A 25,840-nucleotide genomic window follows, 5' to 3' on the forward strand; every position below is an offset into this window, starting at 1 on the left:
TGTTCCACATGCCATTCGCCGTATCTCGACTAACGACAGACTCTATGTAGAATATTGTACAAACTAACAGACTGGTTGTTACAGGTTTCTTACAAGGAATATCAAACGGGAATTCCAACAGGATTGTGGGAGCAGTAGACTCCACATGGTGGAAAGGGATGTCAACATCATTCGCAATGGAGGGCATCATCGATGGGTATATTTCGGGAAATTAGTGGATAAACCAGATTCAAGATCAGATTAGATGAAATCGGGTGATGGATTTGATTGATTAATCTGAATTCCGGTAGCCCAGAATGATTGTTGGATCGGCCAAGAGTTTTGTCCATTATAGCTGATATAAAGTTTTCGTTCTGAGTCGCGAGTGTGGTCGCACGCGATCGTTGGAGGGAGTCAACGGCTGAGTGAGTGCGCCGTTGGAATCTCACAGAAAGGAAATACTAGTACGGAGTAGTACTCCATACGTACTACGAAGCGCCTGGAGCGCTTGGAGAAAACACGATCCAGCCCCACCGGGTGTTGGACCACCCGGTTGCTAGTCCGAGCATCCCGCAGGCAGACCCTGCCTAGAGAGGCTTGGCTTTGGAAAACCTAGAGGGACACTATGAAGCTCGGGCTAACAGCGTCATAGATTCTGGTTTGGCATATCTGATCGAAATCAGATAAATCAAATCAGATAAGAGGGTGTTAAAGTTAAAATGCGCCATGGACCGCGGAGCTGAAGGCGATTTTTGTTCCACAACACTCAACAATTGAGTTGATATGGTGACCTCGGAGGCTTTGAGGTCAATAATTACTTGTACATTTGGGTAGTATTTGGGAACTGGAAAAGATCTTGATCTTTTCTTCTGTATTTCTAAGTTTTTCACCTGCGAAACTTGCACTGTTCATCGCGTGGACACGCAAGGGATGGGCGGATAGCTTTTCCCGCTAGAGGGTAGTAAAGGGAGTAAGAAAACAATAAGACAGATGATGGCATGACTCGAATACAACAAACTTCGTGATTTCCGCCCAGCCCCTTAAGTTGTAGAGGTGGTTGCCGCAAACGGGTTGCCGCATCAAGCAGGTACCTAGGTACATAGGTGAGAGCTGTGACCCTGGAAACTTTGGTGGGAAGAGGCACGCTAGTCCAAAATAGGAGGGAAATGTCCATTTCGACCAATCAGAGGCGAGCCCCCACACTGTCCAGAGGCGAATGGGCGATGATCGCCCGCCACGGCAACCCCTGATTGGGTCAATTATCAGATTGACCCGGCCACCCCGAGATTTATCTGATTCTCGTCACATCGGAGCCTCCGTTCGAGAGCGAGGAAAAGAAAAAAAATTGGAGACCGGACCGACTCGGAATTCCTGATCTGGAAGCTCCCGGGTCTTTGTCCTTCCAGATTATAGTAAAAAGAACCCCCCCCCCCAGCGTTGTAGATCTCTTCTCTACTTTCCATTCTCCCATTGTGCCCAACACTCAATTCTTGTCTATCCTCACACAGCCTCCCCGGAAACAACTGAGGATCTGGCATCCGGTTTGAGCTTCCTGTGATCGGACAAAGGGGACATACAGGAATGGGTCTCCCTGCGACCTTCCAAGGTCGCGATGACGGCAAAATCATCGACCGGACGATAGTCGGGGAGGAATCACATAGCTCGCAAAATGAGAAATCGGAGGCACGCGAGGCCAACGCCGACAGACCATCATATGATCCCGAATCACCCCCCAGTTCGGACGGCTCTCATGGCGACATGTTCGACGACGAGAAAGAATTGGCACAGCACCCTGACAGTATCACAGAAGGTGCTCAGTTGGGCCAGCAGAAGGCGGAAGCAGCAGCGCTCGCGTGGAGCTGGCCAGCTTTGGTTGGAATATATGCTTGGTAAGTAGATCGCGGCTTATTCGTTCACGCGCTCTTGCGTTGACACCCATTTTCTGACAATGATTGAACTTGCAGGATCTGGATCTGCACATTTATGTTAGCATTTCACTCGAATATAAGCGGCTTCCTGATCAACTACATCCAGGGAGGGTTCAAGACCGCACCGCAGGTCTCAACTTCCTATATTCTGGCGAATATTGTGGGCGGCGTTCTTAAACTGCCGCTTGGTAAGACCTTGAACTTGTGGGGTCGTGCTGAGGCCCTGGTGGTCTCGACTAGCATTTACCTTCTTGGTATGATCATTCTCACCGCATGTGATGGTCCCAATGGATATGCGGCGGGTTATGTGCTGTACTGGATTGGGTACTACTGCCTATACCTGATCTTGAATGTTTTCGTCGCCGATACCTCGGGTCTAAGAAACCGAGCGTTCGCGTTTGGCTTTATGCAGACCCCGTTCATCTGTACTGCATTCACAGGGAGTCTTGCAGCAAACTCGATATATCATAAGTTTGGGTGGCGCTGGGGTTATGGCATCTTTTGCATTGTGATGCCGTTTGTGTTCTTGCCCCTCGCCATGGCTTTCAAATACTTCGAGAAGAAGGCAGAGAAAAAAGGCATCTTCCGACGACAGCCCAGTGGTCGCACCGTTGGGCAGTCTATCATCCACTATATTCATGAATTTGATGGTAAGAATACCCAAAACAACGCCCAGGATATTGACACTAACGTTTTATTACTAGTTATTGGCGCTTTCTTGCTCATGATTGGTTGGGTGTTGTTCCTCCTCCCATTCAGTTTGGCACAATATGGCCGCTCTACGTATGCAAGCGCAAGATTTATTGCTCTCCTCGTCCTCGGAGTCATCATGTTGTGCATCTTTGCAGCATGGGAGAGATGGGGTGCACGAACCCACTTCATCCGCTACGAGTTGATCAAGCGGCCGACCATTCTAGGCGCATGCATACTGGCCGCCGTGCTATTTTTCAGCTTCGAACTCTGGGATCAGTACTTCTACAACTACATCCTGATCTCCTACGATATTTCCCCAGTCCATGCAAATTACATGATCCAGATTTACAACGTCGGCTCTTGTTTCTTTTCTCCCATCATCGGAGCCGTCATCTGGGCCACTGCGCGCTTCAAATACATCTGCCTCTTCTTCGGAGCCCCGCTCATGATCCTCGGGTCCGGACTGATGATCTACTTCCGTGGTGCTGACCACGGCATTGGCTACGTTGTCATGTGTCAGATCTTCATTGCCTTCGCCGGCGGCACCCTCGTCATTGGTGAAGATATGGCCGTTATGGCGGCAGGTGGCCGCGAGGGGACTCCGATGATGCTGGCCCTCATCGGATTGTTCTCGAACATCGGCGGTGCGATTGGCCTCGCTGTTGGCGCCGCTATCTACAACAATGTCTTTGTCAATACCCTCACGACACAATTGCCGGATGACTTGAAGGCCAATGCCACTCAGATCTATTTGGGTGGTATCGCTGTGCAGTCAACCTACCCATGGGGAACCCCTCTTCGCGAAGCTGTCGCGTATACGTGGGGCTATGCTCAGCGCCTGAACTGCATTGCTTCTACTGCCATCTTGGCTTTGACAATTCCTTGCATTCTGGTCTGGAAGAACTACGATGTCAACCTGAAGCAAAATAAGGGTAAAATGATCTTCTAGAAAGGCTTTCCGTTGCACAGTATACTCGGTTATGACACACGGGTTGGAAAGTTATGATCAGGCTTCGCGTCTTTTTGCGTGTGTTGCATTCTCTGCCGTTCAGAGAAAGGGCCACTACTTTCAATGTACATTCATTGTAATTATTTCGTTCAGCGTGGATGATATAAATATCTATATTGCATTGTGCTCCCACGAAGGTGGCTGTTCATTCTTGCAATTATTAGAATCAAATGACTTATATTCCTTTATTTTGCCTGTCTCCATGGCACAGCTAGAGATATTTCAGCCACCTAAATTCCAAAGTCAACTTTCCTTATATTTCTGGAATTAATTACGAAAACGAGGCGACGGCAAGAAGACCGTGGTGGGGCTGGCCTTGACCTGCGATTGGTGCAAGACTCATACATCCAAATGTCGACTTCGATTCCACCTTCTTTTCATTTTAACCATTGACCTCACCCTTGGCGTGAGATATCAAATTCCCTTTACCATGCCCCCATCTGCAGCGATGAATCTGCGCAATTCCCTTGGCGATCGGAAGATCCCCGATATTTCGCGTAAGATCACGGCATGTGTCTTGTGTCGCAAACTCAAGGCGAGGAGAGGAGCACACGAGTTCCAAAGGGAGAATCACGCACTAATACCATAGCAGATAAAATGCCCGGCTCGGCTCGCTTCGGCCTAATACAGTTGAGTCAATTTATGCATTAGCCCTGGGGCGGATAAACAGAATCGGTGTTTACTCTGTATTTCTTGGCTTATGAACATTTCAATAATTTCTCCGAGCATTTGAAATGTTCATAACGCCAAGCAATTCTCGTGAATGCGACGTACTTCATTTACCAATACTTTGTAGGCCGACTACAGAAAGGCTCTGAAGTGTTTGTGAGTAATTTTAGCTATTACTTTTTCTATATGTTCCATACCGGGTTCTTTTAAAATGATGTGTATGGACAATAGATAGATACATAGTAAGACACTGCTGACAGAACGAAGCGAGCCGAGCAGGGCATCTGATTCTTAGCTGAATATGTTTATTAGAATTGAAAAGGAAAAAGCCGATTCAGTATCCCCCGTGTCGAATCCGAGAAACAAGACCAATCACGACGCGTAACCGGACTAACATAAGATTTTAGGTTCATTACATACTTTGTAGTTGCAGGGCCAAGAAATCGAGTCATGAAGCTTTTCTTTCCGGTGCACAACTTTTATGCTCGCCATTACAGCCTTAGAAGTGGAATCCGGTGGAGCAATTTTTATTTTGCGGGGAATAAAGCTTGGAAGAGCTCCCTACCTCTCTCTCCACGTTGCTAAATGCCAGTCCATATTCGAAATGGGGTTCTGATTCAGAATTCCCCAAATACTTGGTTATGAATTCGCTGCTATGAGATTGTGTGTCGAATCTCGGTTTATGAGATTAATTTATAAGCAATGCACAATGCACAGTTTGAGCTCAGGCTTTCTTTTCGGTCCAATTAACTATCCGACCATTAGCGACTAGATATCTTCGGCCAAGTTAATGAGTTTACCCGGGCATTAGGGGCCAGTTGCAAGATGTACCCCACTGTAATGCAAGATGTGGAATTTATGCCCGCGGGTGTCCAAAGGCCATTCCGAAGCTGATGCTTGTTTATAACAGGTAGGTTCCCGTTAGAGTTTATTGCGCTGCTTTCTTCTCCTTCGTTTTTAATTCTGCTTACTGGAAGAATCGTCCACATTACTGCCCCTCGTGTGGCCTCGATTTCAACCTATATTGATCCTCAAAGGAGACCAAATAGAACCGCCAAGAATTTGAGACCGGAAAGTGCTGTTTGATATTTTTTTATCTTGGCGACAGCGACACATCTCCCAAAATGAAGGACGGCGAGGGTAAGGGTAAGGGTTGCTCTATTTCTCTAGTTATCTATCTGAAAATGATCTCCACCACATAACATCAGCAAAGAGAGCAATATCTAACAGACTCATGCAGAAACCCCTTCCTTCGACGGATCGACACTAAGCGCGAGCAACCGAGAAAAACTAGGAACAGATCTCGAAAACGGCCCCGTCGAGCTGAGCGACACAGCCAAGGAGGAGAAAGTGAAAGACCCGAACATCGTCGATTGGGATGGACCAGACGATCCCGAAAATCCTCTCAACTGGACCTCGAAAAAGAAGATCACAGCGACATGTTCTATTGCGCTGATCACATTTCTGACGTACGAACGGTCCTCTCCTATATCATTCGGTTGATCAAAGCTAACTACTAAAAACCAACAGCCCTCTGGGATCATCTATGTTCGCCCCCGGTGTAGGTCAACTAGTCAAAGACTTCAATGTCACCAGCATTGAACTGTCATCATTTGTGGTATCTGTATACCTGCTGGGATACTGTTTCGGTCCCCTGCTCATCGCACCGCTATCGGAGTTGTACGGTCGACAGTACGTCTACCATGTATGCAATATCCTCTATGTGATTTGGACCATTGCCTGCGCCTTTGCACCCGAGATAGGCAGTCTTGTTGTCTTCCGATTCTTCGCTGGCTTTGCCGGTAGCTGTCCGCTGACTATTGGGGCCGGGTCGATTGCGGATATGTTTGTACAAGAGCAGAGAGGCGGTGCGATGGCAGCTTGGGCTCTTGGTCCGTTGATTGGGCCTGTTGTTGGTCCGGTTGGTATGCTTATTTACCCCATGTTTTCTTTAGTTGATGGCTCGATTGCTAACTTTATATAGCTGGTGCGTTTCTGGCACAGGCAAAGGGTTGGCGATGGAGCTTCTATGTGCTGGCCATGGCTGTAAGTAGGGACTGTGACACCCAGTGCAGAACACATACTAATAGATCCGGATAGGCGGGTGTTATTGCCATCAGCTCGATTTTCACCATTCGTGAATCCTACGCCCCGACTATCCTAGCTCGGAAGACCAAGAAGCTCCAGAAAGAAACCGGGAATATGAACTTGCGCTCTGCACTCGACACAGGCCGTACACCAAAGGAACTGTTCCTATACTCCATTGTGCGACCTACGAAGATGCTCTTCCGCTCCCCGATCGTATTCCTCCTTTCGCTTTACGTCGGCGTGATCTACGGATACCTATACTTGTTGTTTACAACCATCACCTCCGTATTTCGAGAGCAGTACAATTTCTCCCAAGGAACAGTCGGACTCGCCTATCTTGGTTTAGGCGTTGGATCTTTAGTCGGTCTGTTCATTCTAGGAGCAACATCCGACAGACTACTCAATTACCTAGCTGCCAAGCATGGCGAGAAAAAGCCCGAGTATCGTCTCCCGCCTATGATCCCCGGAGCCATTTTCGTTCCCATCTCGCTGTTCATGTATGGGTGGACTGCCTATTACCAAACTCACTGGATTGTGCCTATTATCGGCACTTCTTTCCTTGGTGTTGGCATGATGATGACCTTCGTAAGTTACCTTCCTCCTATTCGTGGACTTTGCTTCGCTGTGAATTGACTGACTGACACTTGAACTTCCTGTTTAGATGTGTGTGAGCACATACTTGGTAGATGCATTCACGGAATACGCCGCTTCCGTCATGGCGGCCAACACGGTGTTCCGTTCACTGGCCGGTGCCATGCTTCCACTTGCCGGCCCGAAGATGTATGAGGTTCTTGGGCTTGGATGGGGTAACTCCCTACTTGGGTTCATTGCTCTCGCCTTTTGCGCATTGCCAGTCGTCTTTTGGATTTATGGCGAACGCATACGGACGAGTCCAAAATTCCAGGTGTCTTTCTGATCGGGTGGCTGTACTCGCTTCGACCACTGTTTGGTTATTGCGTCTGTTTTTGCTTGTGTGCATTATAATTCGGACTTACAGACGCGGCAGATATATATATGGTTCGAGGGCATGGGTTGGTGCCATGGGGTTTAAAAACAATAGAAAAACTGTGAACTGGATGGTAGCTGCTGTTATCAACAAGAACGTTAATTTTAGCTCCCGAGATACTGCAAGGCGATTGTGCATACAACGCATGGATGTTGGTGTAACGCGCAGTCAGAAGAGGTTGATTCGCCGCATGCTGCACAAAGACTTAATCCCGCCTGATACGGGAGCAATTATAGCTTATCACGACAACCAGGGTTTGAGGTTGCCTAGTTGAAACATTGAAAGTAGTAACCCATCCATTAGCCCCTGGGGCCTCCTAGAGGGACGAAAAACATCAAACTCACATACATCTCAAATGCAATGTCTCTAATACCAACTTGTACAGTAGAACTTAAGGGTTTATATATCGCCAGGCAAACACTGAAGTTCACCTGGCATTACGCTTTGTTGAATGTATTCGCGCTTCTAGCAAATACAACCCAATCCGATCTACATAGGTACCGTCCACCACAACCTTATACGCCGAGACTCTGTATCCGCCCCGGCCCGGCCCTGGGTGGCACAATGCTACCGACTCTGTCGCTAATTTATACCGCTACATTCCTTAAGGAATGAGGTTTTTGAGCTCGTGGGCGACTGACACAAACAGGGCTTTTTATCTGAACCACATCGTTTCAACTCACTCCCTTTCCTCGAGACTTGCTGTGGCACGGTTGCTTTGAGGTTTCGAGATTTGGCTACTAAGTGATCGATTTAAATTTGAGTCTCTTATTCGCCTTGTTATAATGGGATCGCTTGTTAGGTCAACTCCAGGCACAGAGCTCTGGTCGACTATGCCCACCCCGAATGCGCTATCGGGATGGATTCTTGAACTCTAGTCCAGTGAGTGAGAGCATTTGACTGAGACTCGAGCAGGAAGATTGCGGCCTCCTCAAGGCATCCTATCTGTTCTTGAGTAAGAACAACGTTTCAACAGTATCTTTGGCCTAGTAAGTGAGGCTCTGGGTCCGTGATTGCTTCTTGAATCTGACGAGTAAGACCAACATGAGCGAGTGCTTCTTGGTGGCCCATGTTATCGTATTGTCGTAGGTTAAGAGAAGCCAGATGCCTGGAGACATACGCCTTTAGGTCGTCGGGATTTTGGGTTGGACTTGGGCGGTTGCAATATCGGTCATAGACTAACCTAACCTGGCAACATCTGGTTTAAACCTAATATACTCAAGCACCTCGATACTTTCTTCTGCCATTATGATGTCGAAGGTTTGGATAACATGGGGCTGGAAACCACGGGTGGTAATGGACGCAGAAGACGGCGACGAGGTAGATGAATTTGAGACAGACCTGGGTGCACTAAATGCAGCTGAAACCTTTCTCTTCCCACCGGTATTTGTCGAATGAGACGGGACGAGATGGGATGGGATGGGATGGGATGGGATGGGATGGGATGGATGAGATGGGATGGATAAGATGGATGGAATGGATGGAATGGATGGAATGGATGGAATGGATGAGATGGATGGAGGTGGATGGAGTGGATGGAGTGGATGGAGTGGATGGAGTGGATGGAATGGATGAGATAGGTCACTTCTAAAAAGTCCACCCAATCGGATAATTCGCCCCTTAGCCACTAGACCGACCGCAGGGGGGATGCGGGCCTGGTGGAAATACTGCCCAGGTACTCTGCTGAGGCGGTGATAGGCCTCGCGGCCTTTGTAGCCCTAATAAGCGCCCTTTTGGACCAATGGTAGAATTAGCAAACGATGAAGTGGACGCGTATTGGTTCACGGTAAGGTTACGGTGCCACATCCATTAGATTACGGTTGGTTGTAGTAATGTAGGCTAATAAAGGTAGCAAGAAAAGTACTGTAGTGATTTTGAAGGCCCTCGAGCATTTGGATAAATAGCCCATTTCCTCAGCATAAGAATAAGTTCTAACACAGGCATTTTGACTATCCTCCAATATCTCAATTTTATTCCTATCCACTTTTGCCTTGCTATAGTATTCCACGATGGCATGGCCTCCGCGCAACAACCACATGGGCTACTTGAGCCTACCCCAGCAATATGAGTCCAGCAACAAAGATCATACGTTTGACGAGGGCACATCTGCTACTGAAACACCTATTGCTACGGCCACAGCGCCATTATCCACGGAGGACATCTTGTGCGATCCTCTTGTGCAGCATGCTTCAACGTTGTTTGACCCTAACTTCACCTTACCTCCCACCATTGGTCCTCTCATTCCGGAATATATGGACCATGGCACTATGCAGGGCCTCTTAGCCAAGTGGAATAGTACCAACAAAGACCAGGCTGCAGACTACCACTGTCTAGTCGAGAACACTGTTAGGGTCCCGTCTTCGGGCTCTACATCCTCTATGCATCAGCCCACTACATCCAACGCCAACGACATTCGGGCTACACGGGGAAAGCTAACTCATGGTCGTCAAGCTAACAAACAAGAGTAAGACATGTACCCTCACATTCAAAACTAGCATTAACAAGATATTTGTCAGGGATCGCCAGGGCTCTTTTGAATGTCACTGGATAGACTGCAACCACCGCGGGGCATTCAGTGGCGAAAGTGTGCTGATGCGTCATATTAGAACCCAGCATGTCAATCCGCGCTCCATCGACTGCCCTAGTTGTGGCAAGTCCTTCAACCGGAAGGACAACATGATGGAGCATCTCGGAAGGGTTCACCGGGAATATATCTGAGATTCGAGCTGGAGGCGTTGAGATTCCGATGCTTGGTCTAGGACATATGTTTCATATGTGACCATTCAATGTTCTTTTGGGTTTGGAGGGATCGGAAGGATTTGGGCGTTACGCAGGATAGTTATCTCGATGGACTAAATGTTAGCAAATTGTTGTCTCTGGCGGGGTCTATCAGTACCAAGCTCATACATATATAGTTTGAGAAAGAATACTTGCTGTCACCTCCAAGCTTAGACAGTCGGTGCCCGACAGAAATTTATTTTCAAGGCGAGAAAGGCCAAATATAGAAGGCGAAGACAATTCGATGTCAGCACTGCGTGGCTGATATCCAACAAACATATCCCTTGATGTTGTTTCTGTCCTCCACGGCACTATCTTCCATTGATGCCGAGTTGATATCACGCGCCAGCTCTGCCTAGGGTCTTAGCACCACAACCACTAAGGCGACAACCACAATGATGGTAAAGCCCACTCCAATGCCAATAGCACACTGCATGTTTGGGGATAGCCTCTTGTGGTATACATTTGAGATATAATTCGAGATATATGTATAGAAGGGAAAAGGGAAAGAAAACAACGGATTGAGCTTGGCTGCTAAGAGAGAGAGAGAGGAAGGAAGATCAATCCATACAGGGAGTAGAGGTCCTATCCGCCTTAAGCAGAAAGGCTACCTCGCCAATATTCAATATTGACGGCTACGTACTTGATTGCGGCGATTTGCTGCATGAAGAGGAAGTTGGATATGGAGTTATGGCGGGGAGTGGCGTAAGGAGACCTCGGACCACTGTGCGAATGTTTATTTGAGCCTGCGTTGCTTAGTGAAGGCTGGGTGCGTAGAACGGGCGATTATTCCGCTGGTGGATCAAAGATTCCGTGCAAGGGTGGAGGTATTGGTCCGCTGGAGCGAGACTCGCATCTTGGCACTGTAGAGGAGTAGTTGGGGTAATATGGCGATGACGATGACGACAACAACAAGGAAGGCGACATTGAATGCGCCAGATAGCGGCAAGACCCTACATAATCCGGCGTTCCCGTCATGGACAGACGAGCAGCAGGAGTTTCAGAGTTTCTATGGACTGAACATGCAGTTGGCAGGCGTGGTTACTACCTAACTAATCTCACATCATTATGCACTGTCTCGGCATATATTCTTTATATTCTTCTGATGATGCCATGCTTTCAAAAACTGCGAAGACAAGTTAGCCAAAAGACAAGGCCCCAGTAAGCGTTACAAGAATTCGATCGTAACAGAGCTCAAGTCAACTCACATTCCCTTTTAGCTTGCTTACTCTCGGCCGTGTCGTGCCACAGCCTCAACAACCATGTAGCGACCAATGCATCCCTCAACTCCTGCGACATACTCATCGTAACGGATAATTTGTATCTGTCATCCTCTTTTTCTTCAACAGCCACCTGTCCGCCATTGGGATCGCTCCACTTGTAGCAATTGCGACCGGCTTTCCAATTTGGTTGGATATCAAACAATAGGTGCTGTTGTGTGCCCTCTTCGAATAATGGCTTATCCGAGGCGGTCTTTTTCGCGCTCAACATCGCCTTAAAGGACTTCTTTTGGAACCGGGCCTCAGAAGTCTCGAGGCGGATATTGCCCACCATCTCGGGTACTGCAGAAGTGATGTAGTACTTAGCAGGTATGTCGGTCCGGTATTGCGCATTCACAGGGTGTGCAAGGTAGAAAAGATGTTGCTTCCGCGGTGCGGTAGTACTGGCGCCCTCGGTCTCGATCTCGGGCTCAGGTACTGCGTGCTCGACTCTTTCGAATGCCACGGATGAGTCTTTGTTCGAGATTGACTTGATGTCACTGTTTAATTGATAAAGTGGGGTTGATGTTGCAGACTCAACGAGGACATATTGACCTGACAAAAAGAGGACGGCGGGTTCAAGCATGTCCTTTGGGGGCTTTCCGCCTGTCTTCTCGTGCGATTCAGAGTCAGAATCCATTGTCTTGGGCATTAACTAGAGGGGAGTAGTAGTATGGTTTGAGGCTGTAGTAGATAGAGTATACCGGTGCACAAATAGACCGCCCAAGGTCGGGACCAAGGTTACATGGGTTGCCAACCCGTGGACGTGAGCCCGGGCAATAACGTTACATAATCAGCCCTTTGGGGCCGGGGCCCGCGTCCCGCGTGGGCGTACCTCTCCCGCGCCCCACTGGTTTCAGGCTCACCTGCCTTAACAGTCCATGGGTGTGAAAGGTACGGAGTGAATGCAGTAATTATATGAGGCATTTTCTTCTCTTTCCTGTGACGATCATAGAGATGGATGTGCCAAGTTTGGGGGCGGGTGTATTGCAGGCCACGAAGAGCCAAGTTTTGGGGGCGAGAGGTGGAGTGCAAGCCACCAAAAGCCACTAAAGCCAAGTTAAGGCAAAGATAAACCTGGGAAGATAATCTAAAGTGATGAGCCCCAAGATCTGCATAAGCGCCAAGCCCGGATATATTTACATCATACATTCAGTACGAAATCTCAGCTTTGAGTGATGCTGCCCAGATGTTCAACGGGTGTGGCCATGGGGCCCGGGCCCTCGCCAAATCAAGGTTCCTCCCCGGGGCCGCCATCGTAGTATCCGATGCTTTGACAGGGGATACACGACCCCCGACCCTGAAGAATTGGATTGATATTGCGTTAAAGTAATTAAAAATGCCCAACAGCACCCGTTACCTCATACGTACTGATGACACATCTTGTAAATTTGGAAGAGCCGGAGCTGTTGCAGCCGGCTTCAACATTTTCCTTGATATGCACGTCAAAATACACACAGTCATGCGATCTGCTTTGAACGGGATACTCACCGTAGCGCAGGTCATCGCCACCTGCTTCATGGCTTGGAAGGCCCTTTCGCTTTGGGCTGGTACGCCTTACCCGGTGATGATAGTCACTACCGAGTCTATGGTTCCTGCATTCTTCCCAGGAGACATCCTATTCATCTCAAATCACCATCGAAATGCCGAGATAGGCGATCTGCCGGTCTGCTGGCTACCTGATAGCGCATTCCCAATGATTCATAGGGTGCTTCGGGTGTTGTACGAAGAACAAAACAATGCAGATTCAACGTAAGCACCATGCGAGTCGTTGTCTTTTTACAGTACGCTAATTTTGAACATACTATAGTCAGCTCATCTTGACAAAGGGGGACAATAACCTCATTGATGATACGTTAATGTATCCTGAGGGCCAGGATTACTTGCCCCGGAGCCAGATTCTCGGGTTCGTGAGAGGTTACATACCCTTTATGGGATGGTTTGTAATCGGTCTACAAGATTTCAGATGGCTTCGTGAGGTTGTTTCCATGTTATGCCGGGGCATTGGTTTGTCCCATTGATTCAAGAAAAAACCTGCCAGCGAATATATACAAGATTGCAGCCTCACCACCGGACTCATCGTACTGGGTTTAATAAAACATGGTAGACCTTAGGATATATCCACATTGGAGATACGCAGAAAAAGAACACGAAAACCCATGCCATGCCCGCAACCGTTCGCACTGTCCCCGACAGCCGTGAAAAGATCCTCCTCGGGATTTTCATCTTCGATATTGCAGTCTCCGCCGCGGCAGCAAGGAAACACATATCAAAGAACAGCACGTCTCGGAACAGTGCCGCGTCCCCCAATGACCATCCAACCAATGCGTGTGAGAAACCAGATATTGTGAATATGAGTAACGCGGTTATTGTTTTTTCCAAGCTTGAACCCGGCCGCACTCCCAAAAATTGACGAGAAACAACTCGAGAATAATACACATATGTAGGTATCGTCAATTTATGCCAGAATTGACCCCAAAAGCCTCGCACGCTGTACGCTTCCATTGGGCTCCCGAAGAGAGCGGGCCAATCTTCAGGATCATCGAATCGCAGGATGGCCACGAACACAATGGCCAGAAGAGAATGATAAAATTCCAGAAAGAAATAAGCACGCCAAATCCATTGGACTGACATAATGGCACGAACTTGGAATTGATGGGATGATAGAGGGAAGCCTACTTCCATTTCGGGCGAGAAGTCGGCTACAACTACTTGCCCAAGCGCATGGATGAAGACTTTCTGAAAGGCAAAGTGCTCGAACGCCCACAAAGCCGCTGCTTTCGTTGATTGACTGAAGGTGAAAAGTGCTCGAGACATAGAATCGCTTGGCGCCTCTTTTGCGTGGAGCAAAAGCCGGAGTGGGAGCTTTCGAGGATTGTTCCATATCCTATAACAGTCGACAAAGCTCCAGTCATGTGTGCTAAGCTCCGGACTAACAGCATGCTGATCAATAGCGAGTAACTTTGTCGAGTAAAGTAGATAGAAGACTAGCAAGCTTGCAAAAGTGCTATCAGCCCCAATCATCCAAGACAGCCTATGGCACGAGGCCAATGACAATAGAGTAAACAGCCAGACTGGGCCCAGGAGCAGAAGACGAGTTTGCCGGCATCTTTTGAGACCGGTAATGTTGAGCACGCTCGCTATCAGATAGTAGAACAAGGGTGAAAGTGACTCGAGATCCATGGCCTGCTAAGTGTTTGAAGTTTGACTGAAAAAGAAAATGTGAAAATGGCAGGTATCAAGATCGAAATGATAATAATAGATTTATTCTTAGGCTCTCTAAGACTTGTGTAAACCCCGAAAGGCCCCCCGAGATACTGTGGGTTGTGTATTCTCCACTATCATTGCAGAATTCCATTTTGCTCATTCTGAACTAGGGAAAGATTTCCCTCCATCTTCCTCAACGGCAAGGACAACGTCAAACAAAGGTATGCCCTAATCCACCTATGTGACTACTCGGACCGCACATTCTTTAGTACCGTTCTATATATTAATAGCAATGATAAATCTATTTGTCAATTTATCAATCCATCAATCTGTTAGTGGTCCCTATCCTCCTGGTCAAGCTTACGAGACAATAAATTGTCAAAGCCCCCAGCGCCTGCGCTACTATTGGGGGCCAAACCCACGGCCATCTTGATGATACTGTTCCCTATGCATGTATTACAGTATTGCTATGGATCAATTGTTCGTCTTCTAGCTTCCTAAGTCGCTCCTCCTGCATAGAGCCCCTTAAGACCCGCTTTCGTCGGCGAGAGTGTGGGTCGGTAATCTATATATGTTTGGCCCCTTCGTGATCATTATATGCACGCCCTGAAGGAGAGCTGTGTTGGATCATGCTGCAATTCTGCCTTGAGGAGTTAGTTACATCGGGCAACCTGTACACCCACGCTAGCAACGTACGAGCCCCATTTTTCCCGTCTAGATCTTCTGATAATCCCCCAATACAATATCCTCAGGGTCATTGTTGGGTCTCTAGTAAGCACTATTTCAAACCATGGCCTTGATTTTGTCAGACCATGCGTCAGATTCCATTTATTCATGGATATTAACTTTGACGCTATCTGCTTTGGAGTATAGTTGGGTTATGAGCATTCACTGATCATGGAAGGTAATGCGAATATCATTTGTCCTGGGTAGCTTTGAATAGGTATAAAACACCCATCTACCTTCTCCTCTACCTCATTCTTCTTCTCCTCCTCAGCACAACAAAGCCTCTCAACGAACTTCCAATCGAAAATCTCAAATTCTTCCATTCAAGATGATCTCTCCCATTTCCCTCAAGGCTGTCGGTGGTGCCGCTGCCGTGTACTTGCTCGGTCAGCAGGTTCAGTGCCCGTTCATTGCCATTCCTCTCATCGGCGATGCCATTGCCATGACCGTCGCCCAAGTTGGCTCGGCTGCAGCTAGCTTCGGTGGGGCCATTGTCGGCGCCCACTTCGCCAAAGCTAGAAGTCTCGAGGGTCGTGACACCAAGATTACCGCTCCCCCTGGCGTGCCTCAGTACAACTTCGACATGTGCGCTGAGAGCTTGTCCGACCCCTCTGTCACTGTTACCGTTAACGGTCCTGTTGAGAACAATGGTAAGCAGATAACTATACACTCAAATCTTAATCAAGCTAACCCCTCTCAGGTGTCCAAATTGACGGCCTGCCTTCTACCTGCATGGTTCTTTCTACCGTTTTTGACGGTGATGCTGCCGGTGGTCCCGTTCCCACTCCCTGTGGATCTGCTTGCCTTCTGTACAACAACTTGAACGAAGACCAGTATGGCCAAATGCAGGCCATCTTCGAGAAGCTGAAGAACCTTTAGAGATCGAGGTACTTTCTGTCGACGGTATGCTCGTCAAACCAGGAGGTTAGGAGGTTTGCCTTGGTGTTGTGTTGTTGATAAGTTTACTGGAGGAGGTTGAGGCCGGGAAGCCGAGTAAACTTTACACTGGTCGTACATAGAACACTTCACAGAATCATTCATGCACTTGGGACACTCCTTCAATATAGTTATTACTGTATTCATGCTTATCAGACTGAATATATTCCTTTGCATCTGACAACTTTTTTTTCCAAAACAAGCCCAGGTGATGTTCACATCTTCGATTAGTCCTAATGAAGCTTATATTCCCATTAATGTGTTATGGAAGAATACCATACAAATCCCAAATATTCCAGTGACTGTTGGATTAGTCCCCGGATTGTCTGAGCAAAACTGAATAATGGGTCACATATTCATTATGAAGGGAAAATCTCTTGGATTACAATAGATAAGTAAATAGCCCCCAACTTCTCTCAGCAATAAGCGGCTCACTTCTCCTGGCTATTGTTATACACCATAAGTTGAATTTAAGAAAGAGGGGGATTCGATACTGTCCATCGCAGTATCCACAAGGCTCAAGTAGGAGTAGAAAGAAATATAATTATGGGTAGGATGCCCATGATTGCAATATTTAGAGAGGCTGTGTTGAAGTTGAATTGTGAATGCAAAGGGGTAAATATATATATCCAAGTAACAATGATTGATCGCAAAGTGCTAACTAGGAACATGAATGAGTGTCTTTATATTTCGTTTGTGGATATCTTCCCGCTCTGTCCTTTGGTATAGCATAGCATAGCTTGACATTGTAGTATAGTATATGGTCATGGGACTGATTTAATGGCTAGCCTTAGCGATGGAAATGGCAGTTGCACCGGGGCAGATATTATCCTGTGCGTACAGTTACATAAAACATTTGCTGTTACTTTCCCGAAGTCTTCTTTCCCATGTCAACGACCAGCTTGCTCGTTTTCCCCTTTACATGCAGTGTATAGAGCCTGATTGCAGTAACGATTACCATAAGAGTCCAGCGCCTTCCCAACGCGCTCGACTGACCGTCCACCACCTCAAGCGTGAACGCGTGTGTCAGACTGGGCCAGGCCATAACCCACCCGAGAAATGCGACAGTCTCACCATCCTGCCCTGCTAATGGAGGCGAGGACGAAGACGAATTTTGGACACTGCTGCTGCCGCTTGGCTGGGATGGTTGTTGGCTAGACGAGAGCCGAACCAACTTGAACCCATTTCTCTTAGCTTGGTCCTCGCCTTTCTTGACTTTCCTCCATGCAAACTCCTCCCGACGCTCCTTCTCGCCTACCTCGATGGCAAAGTGGAAGGCAATATCGTTGTTTGTACCCGGTTCGGCGCGCAGGAGTTCTGTATCCATGCGGTCGGACTTCGGGTCCGGATCAAGCGGCGGCAAGAAGACAATGCCGTCGGGATTGAAGGCATGTAGGCCGCGCGACTCATCGCCAGCAGCAGCAAGAAGTGGATCCTTGGTGCTCATCCCATTGCGCAGGAGAAATCCCGTTCTCATCCCGAGCGGAGCTTTGCCGCTATAGCCAGTTTGCATCTCAATCAGACACAAACGGTCCTTGGCATTTGAGCCGCTGCAGAGATTCATAGATTTCCATTTTGTCCACTGGCCGTGTACGCTCATGGTTGACGGAAGCGAACCATAGCGAGATGGTGTTGTGGGGCAGCTCAGCAATGCCTCGTCGTAGTTGGGCGGGGCGTCACTTTCCTGGTATTCAGCCGCTTTTTGAATACTTCTTTCATCTTGGGTGCCCATGTTGGTATGACTTGAAAAAAATTTAGGAAAAGAAACCTAGGACGCTGGACAATATTGTTGAATCCGGCTCGTAAACATTGATTTTACGGCCTTTACATAATGTACTCTGTATAATATCCATAGTTACTCCGCCACTCCCCCACTGCAGAATATTAATGTTTTAGTGGGTCAAACGTCGAGTTGGATCATTGATTGGTTGTGATTGGTCTTGTCGAATCCAGGAAGATATGTAGATCGCTTTTCCTGGGGGCCAAAAACACTACGTTTGTCTTGGCCCAATAATTCAATTACTCGAAATTAAATCAAAAAAGTTTCAAACTCTTTTCTAAAAAGGAAACTTACGCGTTGAATACTGTCTAAAACATATCCAACTAACTAACAAGCTGTTGAGAGAGCCATGGGTTCAGGCCACCACCTGGTGTTGTTAGACTACCCAGAACAGAACATGCTAAACTCAAGCAAGTAAGGAAGGCTGTTCGAGAAGATCTCATTGCAAAGTTTCACCAACTGCAAAAGGCAAATGGGTCCACGCGTCACGATAAATATCGAAAGTTTCAGAGCCGGGTTAGAGCATTGCGAAAAAGACTTTATGATAATACCAAAAGAACTGTATACGACGAATTCTTTAGGAATATTGGGAGTCAAATAATTAAACAGAATCATCGGGGTAAGCTAGTTAGATTTGAACTAGAAACATCCCATATATAACGCCGAAAGAAGAGTACTTACTAAACTTGAGTTTAAGAATAGAGATATAGAATTAGCAAGGACCGCATCCGATTATAAGAACTACGCCTTAGACTATAAAAGCTCAATGTTCATAAGCTATTAGAAAAGCGAATATAGTTTAGTGATTCCGTATAGGAATCTAAGGAGGCCTTATCTAGCCCTAATGAGGTACTACTAGCCTTAAGTGTCTAGTATACTTAGGATACTCTGATATTCATGTAGTAGTGCGGATTCTATCGAAAGGATGCGCTACAGCGGCATTTTAGGACCTACAATGTGCCAAAACCCTTCTTAGGCGGCCGCGTATATGATTGCCTAGGATGCGACGTTGTGTTATTTTCGCTTCTAAAATACATGCTGTACCAGAAGAAGAAGCATATGATTTGTTTCTAGAACAGCCGAAATTGTATTGACGGATATTTCCCAGGAAAGAAATGAGATGACAGGTGGGGCACCAGTTGAAGCCAACATATCATCAATGGTAATATGCATCTCCTCCTTTTGGGGCAATCTCTTCGCGAGGTCGACTTGAAGCATTGCAGGTCATGGAACGACATGGGATCAACCATTAAGGCCCTTATATGGCCAACCCCGACAAGCCAACAACACAATGCAAAGGTTAAACTACTAAGAATGCTTCTCCCTCTTAGCCTTTCCTTCTGTTTTGAATATGCCGAAGAGATAAAACGATCTCATGGCGAACAAGAATAGGGGAACGGCAAGATTCCCCCAGTTCACCAAGCTCCATTCTCCAACATTCTGTAGCGTTTCCCAACCCATGCACCATGTTGTAACACCCAAGTGTCCCATATCACCCCACCATAGTGCTGTTAACAATGCGTGGGCCACCTTGATGTCTTTGGTCGAGTGAAATACGTAAAGCTCGATGATAGCGATCAAAAGAAAGAGGTTGCTCATCTGATAGGTGAGAATTGTCTCAGATGGAGTGAGGCTTAGTGGTGACGTGAGCTTAGATTGTCCGGAGACATAGTATGCAGACGAGAACGATGTTGTTGTGAACGCAAGGATGAGCGCCACGGGTTCGATGATGCAGAAGACATAGCGAGGAATGGTCGGGAGTGCGGAGGCCATTATAGACGATTTTCTGGGCTGAGTTTTTAGCCGGATCGACTAGGGGAGAACTGGACCGACAACGTGATACAAGAGATGCCTGGCGTGAATCCCCTGCTGTCTTTTTGAATTGTTTCTTCACGGCACGTTTCTACATACTAAGCAAATATTTCCGTAGTGGAGCCCGCGGGTTCCGCCTCCGCGGGCATCTAGTTATCGGTGGCGGATGAACTCCGTCAGCCCAGATGGGACGAAAATTATTTGGCCAGACTTGGGTCCGCGCCCGACGGGATCTTCGGGTCCTGCCTCCAGCAGCTAGGTGGGTTTCTATCTATACCAGCCAGCGGACGTCCGCTCTTCGAATAATTCGGTGTCCGCGGACAGCGTCCGGATACTTGTGGCTATTCCGGATCCTTAGATATAAATGTGTTTGCAAAACGTTACGACAATCCACCCCTGTGTTTGCCATCATCTTGCACTAAAGTCAATCTTCCTATAACATCACCGCCTTCCATGCCTACATTGGCGCTTCCCGGTGGCACGTCACCCAGCCTCGGCCGAGCCATCGTTGCGGCTATCATAGCCAACCGATGGACTTCATCATGGAAAATAGTTATCCTTTCGCGCTCTTCTCGGGCTCCCACTTGGCTACGTGCAATTGACCAAGAATCAACACGTACCACTATCCGCACCGTCGACTACCTGTCTGTGGAATCACTTGTGGCTGCCTTAAAGGGTGTCCACACTGTCATATCCGTCACTTCGGCCATCGACGGTACCCAAGCACAGATTCAGATTAACATACTTAATGCCGCGCTCCGGGCTGGATGTAAGCGCTTCTCTCCATCCCAATGGGGTTTCGGACCTAAGGGCTGGGAGAATATTGCTACCCTTCGATGGGGGAGCCAAGGCGTGTGGGATGAATGTATCAAGCATAAAGGCGAGATAGAGTGCGCCAACTTCAACCAAGGATCTTTCATGAACTACCTTGGTCATGGGATATATCCTTTCCCCTCTCAACCCGAGTCTGACGAGGCTACAGCTCTTCTCCAATTAAAGAAAGGAGGAGGGTATATCCCTGGCGAGGATGAAGCGTGCCAGGGACTCCAGAGACAAGGGCCTCTGACTGATCAGTCGGGGGCTTTTCTCATTGGACTCAAAAATGGCATCGCAGAGCTTCCCATCAAGGACGACGGCCACTGGCCACGGATCACCATGACCTCTATGAGAGATGTGGGCCGATTTGTCGCTGCTTCTCTTAACGTGCCAAAGTGGGAAGAAAACATGAGTATGGCAGGAGACACCCTGACGATGGGAGAACTGTTAGCGCATGCTGAAGCTGTGACTGGGAAGAAGTTCAAAGTAGTCATCCTAAAGCGAGAGGATCTCGAGAAGAGATTGGCAGGCCTGGCTCAGGATGACTTCATGGGCCATATGTGGACCGAGTTCAACCTTGCCTATGTCCGAGATTTAGAGGACGAGGTGGTCCTGCACCCCACTGTGAACAGGCTTTGTCCTGAAGTGAAGCCTATGAGTGCGCGAGAGTACATGGAAATGTTTTGGAGTGATTGATGGATAACCTAGCAATGTGATCAAATGTAAAGCAGTCCTATGCCCCTTTCATGCATCCTGATATAGAATATTATTGTATTTATTGAACAAAGATGTCCGTTCGATGTTGGGAGTCTTACGACTAAGTTTTGTGACATCGCAAACTATTCTTTGCTACAGTGGAAGAAGAGCTTGTTAAGCTGTCTATCTAGTCATTGAACGGGGGTTGCAGTGACAATGTGGTCTCCAAAGCTGGGTCTGGGTGGGCTGTGGCGAGGTCTTTCCATCGCTGTCTCGTTACGTCTTCCTGGCCGGGACCGCCTAAGCATTCCCTCTCAGATTTGAACAAGCACTTTTAATCGTCTACGTAAAGTTCCAAAAGAGGCGACGTATTACTCTTCTTGAGAGCTGTCAATATGGTGGAAGGGTTGAGTGTGAGGAATAACAACTATTGATTGCCAAGAAGGTTAGTTGTTGTAATGCATCAATGAAGATCACCAGGTGTCTACATATGTACCTAGCTCTCTCATGCTCTATTACGCGCCCTCGGAAGATTTATCTCTCATCCGCAATTCAAATAGCCCTATAATGCATTCGTCCGAAAAGTTCTTGGATAATCAAGATAGCTCAGCGAAGTTCCGAGAGGCACAAGCTATACCCCGATAAAATACATCAGTCTGCATGAATGCAGTCATAGTCCCGGGTTGGGACATGATCAAATAATCCTCATTGACTGGCAATCTCTGTATATCTTCTCAGTTAAGTATACTCTATGCTTGAATCCCTAATTCGTTCCTCAATTCCACATTGAAGGATCCCAAATTGATGTTTTCCAGCAACCAGAGAATGCCGTGTACTAGCCCATGATCATAAAATGATTTAAAGACTTGCATTTGGTTTTCTTCAGCTTTTTCAGGACCTCTACGGAGGCTATCGACGAGGTAGCAAACAAAGGTATTACATTACGTATGTTGCCGACTGGGCCGGCGTTCCAAATGAGCAACGCCAACCATCCTTTCACCCTCTTCACACTTCTGCATGAGGCGATAACCAGCATAGACCTGGCGAATAAGGGATGTGATTGATGAGAGGGCACTCTACAAATTAAATCAAAAGCTTTTCAAAAACTTGTCCAAAAAGGCAACTTACGCGTTGAAGACTGTCTTGGTACAACAGAAGCCGCCTACCCAACAACACTCGCAGGGAATTTGTCCCCCACGGCAAGGTAGTTGGAAATCCCCACGCATGAATATTCTCTGAATGTTGGAATACTACGGAGTAGTTTGAACTTACCTAGTTTCAGTATAAAGACAAGAATTGGCTCTGTCCTTGACAGCGTAGGAGTAATAATAAGATCTATTTGGGTTAAGATCATATTAGGGACGTTTTACTTGCGATAAGACTCCGATGTCTTCTTGGAAGCCCTGTTAAGATGCCTTTTCCCATTCTGTGTTTTCGTAACCAGCGCTACGAAGAGATCGCTTTACATTTTAAGTGACTTTTTCGCCTTAAATTCCCCTTGGATAGAGTAATAATTTCATCAAGGGTTATCGGTGAAGTAATCCGACGAAGGTGCAGATCGTATAGATAGAACTTGCCACCAGCCTCGAACATCACTTCGCCGCCGCCATAGTCAACCCGGCACATTATAGTGGTGCATCTCCCAAGCTCACATTCAACGGCGAGATTATGACCACAGCTATCCTCTGCGGCCCATTCACCCTCGTAGTTGAGTTCTTTAGGATCCTTAGGCTTTGTTGGGGCTGCTAACTATGGGGAGAGAGAGAGAAGAAGAATCATGATCTATTCAATCTATCTAGAGCAGGGGATTTATACCCTGCCAAACAAAGAAAGGCTCAGTCTGCAAACAAATGGAGGCATCAATGAGATGACTAGACAAAGGCATCAATGAGATGACCGACATAGTCCAACAGGCTTGTCACCGGGGAGCCTGAGGCATCATTATTTGATGCCTCGAAAGCCTCATGACTTTTATATTTACCTCGAGGGTCTGTTAGACCATAAGCAGATACCTTGGGTTTTCCTATGGCGGTAGAATGTTGGCTTACTTCCAAAATGTCTCTCTATATCTCAGGATTATTTCCCAGCCCTGGAGGTTGGTTTTCCCCCTGGCGTGCGCAGGTGGACCCCTGGTTGACGTGATGATTATATAAGCCACAATGAGGACCGCGGGGCCCCAGTGCACCTGCAGGGCAGGGCTGTCTCTGCCAATCACGCACTATCATATGCAGATCCCCCAGAAAGTACCGAGGTCGGGGGGGTGAGGATCTAATTGTCCAAGATATGAATTGTGACTGAGGCTTGCGGCTTTTGTTTCTGTGTTTTTTGCTATTACCGTTCCTGAATGGCAGCCATCAATGCCATCGCGCCGTAGTCACACGAAGTCTAGGAAGGGGTGTTTGGAGTGTAAAAGGAGACATGTCAAGGTGAGTTCCACCAATTTTACTACCCTGAACCCGTGGGGGGTGTTGGATGTGGCCCAGGAATGTGCCTGGATCGTGGCTCAGGTTGCCTTTACGGATGGCAGTAACCCACCAGCTGAGACCAATATTCTGACGCAACGCGCAGTGTGATGAGGGCCTTCCAAAATGTGCTTTGTGCAGGAAGCGAAAATTGGAGTGCAGATATCCTCCCCCAAATGAAGACGAGGACAGTCCCATGGCATCCAGCGCCCAGGATGAAACAGAGAGTGGCACCGTGACCCCATCAAGGGATTTCCCACAGGCAACACGTTTGCTTGAGACGAGATTATTCCACCAGTACATGACTTCAACGTACCAGACTCTGTCGCAGGATGGTCTGTCAGCACACCATCTCTCCATGACGATTCCTCGCATGGCGGCATCTTGCCATTACCTACTTGACAGCATCCACGCATTTTCTGCGTTACACTTGGCCTCGGTTGAACCTGATAATCGGGCTTCGTGGCTGAATCATGCTGTGCGATATCAAAGCCAGGCATGCGCTGGACTGAGCAAGGTTCTTCCAGAAATCTCACCACCAGATTACGAACCAGCATTTGTCTCGTCCATCATCATTATGCTTTTCGCCATGGGATCGCGAGTATTATCTCTTGAAACTCGACCACTGGATCCGGTTTCGGTGGTTCTCGAGGCTCGCACATTAATGTCTGGCCCCGCCATGCTTTTTTCCCGGATACTTGAAGGCGGGGTTGACACACAGCTGGATGGCTGGCTGTGCGCTCCTGACACACAAGAAAGCCTCGAAACTATGAGACATGATCAGTATGGAATTCCTTCTCTTTGACTCATTGGCGAAGGGTGGATGATAACACGAAACAGCGGCGGCAACTCGGTCGAAAACACACACGTATTATTCAGCCTGCACAAGTATGTTCTAGTGGCGTATGAAGTGACGGTGTAGGGCTTGCGAAGCTGATAATCAAAGCAGAGAAATAGTGACGTCGCTGGCTCGACTTCATTCGATCATTGACACAAGGAAAGGTTCAGATCAACCGATCTACTATGCCACATGGCAGCAGTTACACCAGGCAGTCGAACCGTGGCCAAAGATTGGACCACATGGCGGCCCCCTTGCATGGCCCTTATTCCTCTCTGACAAGTTTTCCTCACTGCTCCAACATGGCGATTGGATTGCCCGAGCTCTGTTTCTGCATTATGGCATAGCTATGCGTCTCCTGTGCCATCGATGGTACGTGCGCGACTGGGGTCGTCGGCTAGTATCGGCGACACTGGAAACACTGGACAAGATCCCTCAGGAGTGGGAGGAGACTATCTCTTGGATAAGACGAGCCGCTGCAAGGGAGGACTAGCCACAAGAATGATAACCATGTGGAGCATTGGGAGTACGGTGGAGTACTGGGTTCTTACCCCGTACTCCGTATAGATTGGGGTATTTAATTATTCATAATAAAGTATGGGCCAACTAATGACCGAATCATATCCAGATAAGAGGCTACATTTGGACATTTGGAGTATGGAAGACCTGATGACTCCGAAAAACCCCCGAGCTTTGACAATTTGGCCCCGAAAGCTACCCGTAGCTTATCAGCGGGGTCGGACCGTCGGGGTTTGACACAACACACCGCTATGGAGTTCTTTGTACGAAGTACAACAGTTGTAGGTTTAACAGTCTTGGAAGATGCGGACCTTCGAAATGTCCGATCCTTCCAAGGTTGATTCGCATCTTTCCATCCTGGATGCGGCTTGCATTTTCTGTTTGGAGGCCGCCGATCCTATACAAAAGCGTCCGGAGCGAACCTGGACCTCCAATCTTGAGATGCAACACCCCTGTCAGACTAGCCAAGATGTGGGGAAACAGGTAAACCTATCTTTCCAAGTTTCCCCTCTCGGTTACTAATTGTGCCCCGATTGAAAATATTAATCTCGAATGGTACCATAGCTTGAGTTGGCCTTGCCAGCATCTTCTTCGCCTGGATCGACTCTCGCGCAACATTCCATATTGCAGAGAAATTGG

At 47.7% G+C, this 25,840-nt stretch overlaps 10 protein-coding genes across 10 annotated transcripts; 7 read left to right on the forward strand and 3 right to left on the reverse strand.

Moving 5' to 3' along the window:
- Positions 1-1,560: 1,560 nt before the first annotated feature.
- sit2 (putative siderochrome-iron transporter) lies at positions 1,561-3,549 on the forward strand (the record flags this gene model as incomplete). Its single annotated transcript, XM_057279068.1, has 3 exons — positions 1,561-1,868; positions 1,944-2,557; positions 2,612-3,549. The coding sequence occupies 3 exons, from the start codon at positions 1,561-1,563 to the stop codon at positions 3,547-3,549; spliced, it is 1,860 nt and encodes a 619-aa protein (XP_057138678.1).
- A 1,853-nt stretch (positions 3,550-5,402) lies between these two features.
- Positions 5,403-7,282, forward strand: N7471_006350 (MFS transporter; the record flags this gene model as incomplete). Its single annotated transcript, XM_057279069.1, has 6 exons — positions 5,403-5,418; positions 5,519-5,747; positions 5,809-6,203; positions 6,263-6,324; positions 6,379-6,951; positions 7,028-7,282. 6 exons carry the CDS (start codon positions 5,403-5,405, stop codon positions 7,280-7,282), a joined length of 1,530 nt encoding a protein of 509 aa, XP_057138679.1.
- Positions 7,283-9,381: 2,099 nt separating this feature from the next.
- Positions 9,382-10,090, forward strand: N7471_006351 (uncharacterized protein; the record flags this gene model as incomplete). The annotated part of the gene is made up of 2 exons (XM_057279070.1): positions 9,382-9,836; positions 9,889-10,090. 2 exons carry the CDS (start codon positions 9,382-9,384, stop codon positions 10,088-10,090), a joined length of 657 nt encoding a protein of 218 aa, XP_057138680.1.
- A 1,254-nt stretch (positions 10,091-11,344) lies between these two features.
- N7471_006352 (uncharacterized protein) lies at positions 11,345-12,061 on the reverse strand (the record flags this gene model as incomplete). The annotated part of the gene is made up of 1 exon (XM_057279071.1): positions 11,345-12,061. One exon carries the CDS (start codon positions 12,059-12,061, stop codon positions 11,345-11,347), a length of 717 nt encoding a protein of 238 aa, XP_057138681.1.
- An 810-nt stretch (positions 12,062-12,871) lies between these two features.
- N7471_006353 (S24/S26 family peptidase) lies at positions 12,872-13,822 on the forward strand (the record flags this gene model as incomplete). The annotated part of the gene is made up of 3 exons (XM_057279072.1): positions 12,872-13,161; positions 13,220-13,319; positions 13,517-13,822. 3 exons carry the CDS (start codon positions 12,872-12,874, stop codon positions 13,820-13,822), a joined length of 696 nt encoding a protein of 231 aa, XP_057138682.1.
- Positions 13,823-15,670: 1,848 nt separating this feature from the next.
- On the forward strand, positions 15,671-16,221 carry N7471_006354 (uncharacterized protein; the record flags this gene model as incomplete). Its single annotated transcript, XM_057279073.1, has 2 exons — positions 15,671-15,992; positions 16,043-16,221. 2 exons carry the CDS (start codon positions 15,671-15,673, stop codon positions 16,219-16,221), a joined length of 501 nt encoding a protein of 166 aa, XP_057138683.1.
- A 919-nt stretch (positions 16,222-17,140) lies between these two features.
- N7471_006355 (uncharacterized protein) lies at positions 17,141-18,010 on the reverse strand (the record flags this gene model as incomplete). The annotated part of the gene is made up of 1 exon (XM_057279074.1): positions 17,141-18,010. One exon carries the CDS (start codon positions 18,008-18,010, stop codon positions 17,141-17,143), a length of 870 nt encoding a protein of 289 aa, XP_057138684.1.
- Positions 18,011-19,366: 1,356 nt separating this feature from the next.
- On the reverse strand, positions 19,367-19,831 carry N7471_006356 (uncharacterized protein; the record flags this gene model as incomplete). Its single annotated transcript, XM_057279075.1, has 1 exon — positions 19,367-19,831. One exon carries the CDS (start codon positions 19,829-19,831, stop codon positions 19,367-19,369), a length of 465 nt encoding a protein of 154 aa, XP_057138685.1.
- A 492-nt stretch (positions 19,832-20,323) lies between these two features.
- On the forward strand, positions 20,324-21,382 carry N7471_006357 (uncharacterized protein; the record flags this gene model as incomplete). The annotated part of the gene is made up of 1 exon (XM_057279076.1): positions 20,324-21,382. The coding sequence occupies one exon, from the start codon at positions 20,324-20,326 to the stop codon at positions 21,380-21,382; it is 1,059 nt and encodes a 352-aa protein (XP_057138686.1).
- A 2,357-nt stretch (positions 21,383-23,739) lies between these two features.
- Positions 23,740-25,175, forward strand: N7471_006358 (uncharacterized protein; the record flags this gene model as incomplete). Its single annotated transcript, XM_057279077.1, has 4 exons — positions 23,740-23,951; positions 24,007-24,627; positions 24,685-24,747; positions 24,794-25,175. The coding sequence occupies 4 exons, from the start codon at positions 23,740-23,742 to the stop codon at positions 25,173-25,175; spliced, it is 1,278 nt and encodes a 425-aa protein (XP_057138687.1).
- Between the last annotated feature and the right edge of the window lie 665 nt (positions 25,176-25,840).

Source organism: Penicillium samsonianum (assembly GCF_028829775.1).
Source record: "Penicillium samsonianum strain IBT 33392 chromosome Unknown utg000003l_segment0_segment0, whole genome shotgun sequence".
NCBI lineage: Eukaryota > Fungi > Ascomycota > Eurotiomycetes > Eurotiales > Aspergillaceae > Penicillium > Penicillium samsonianum.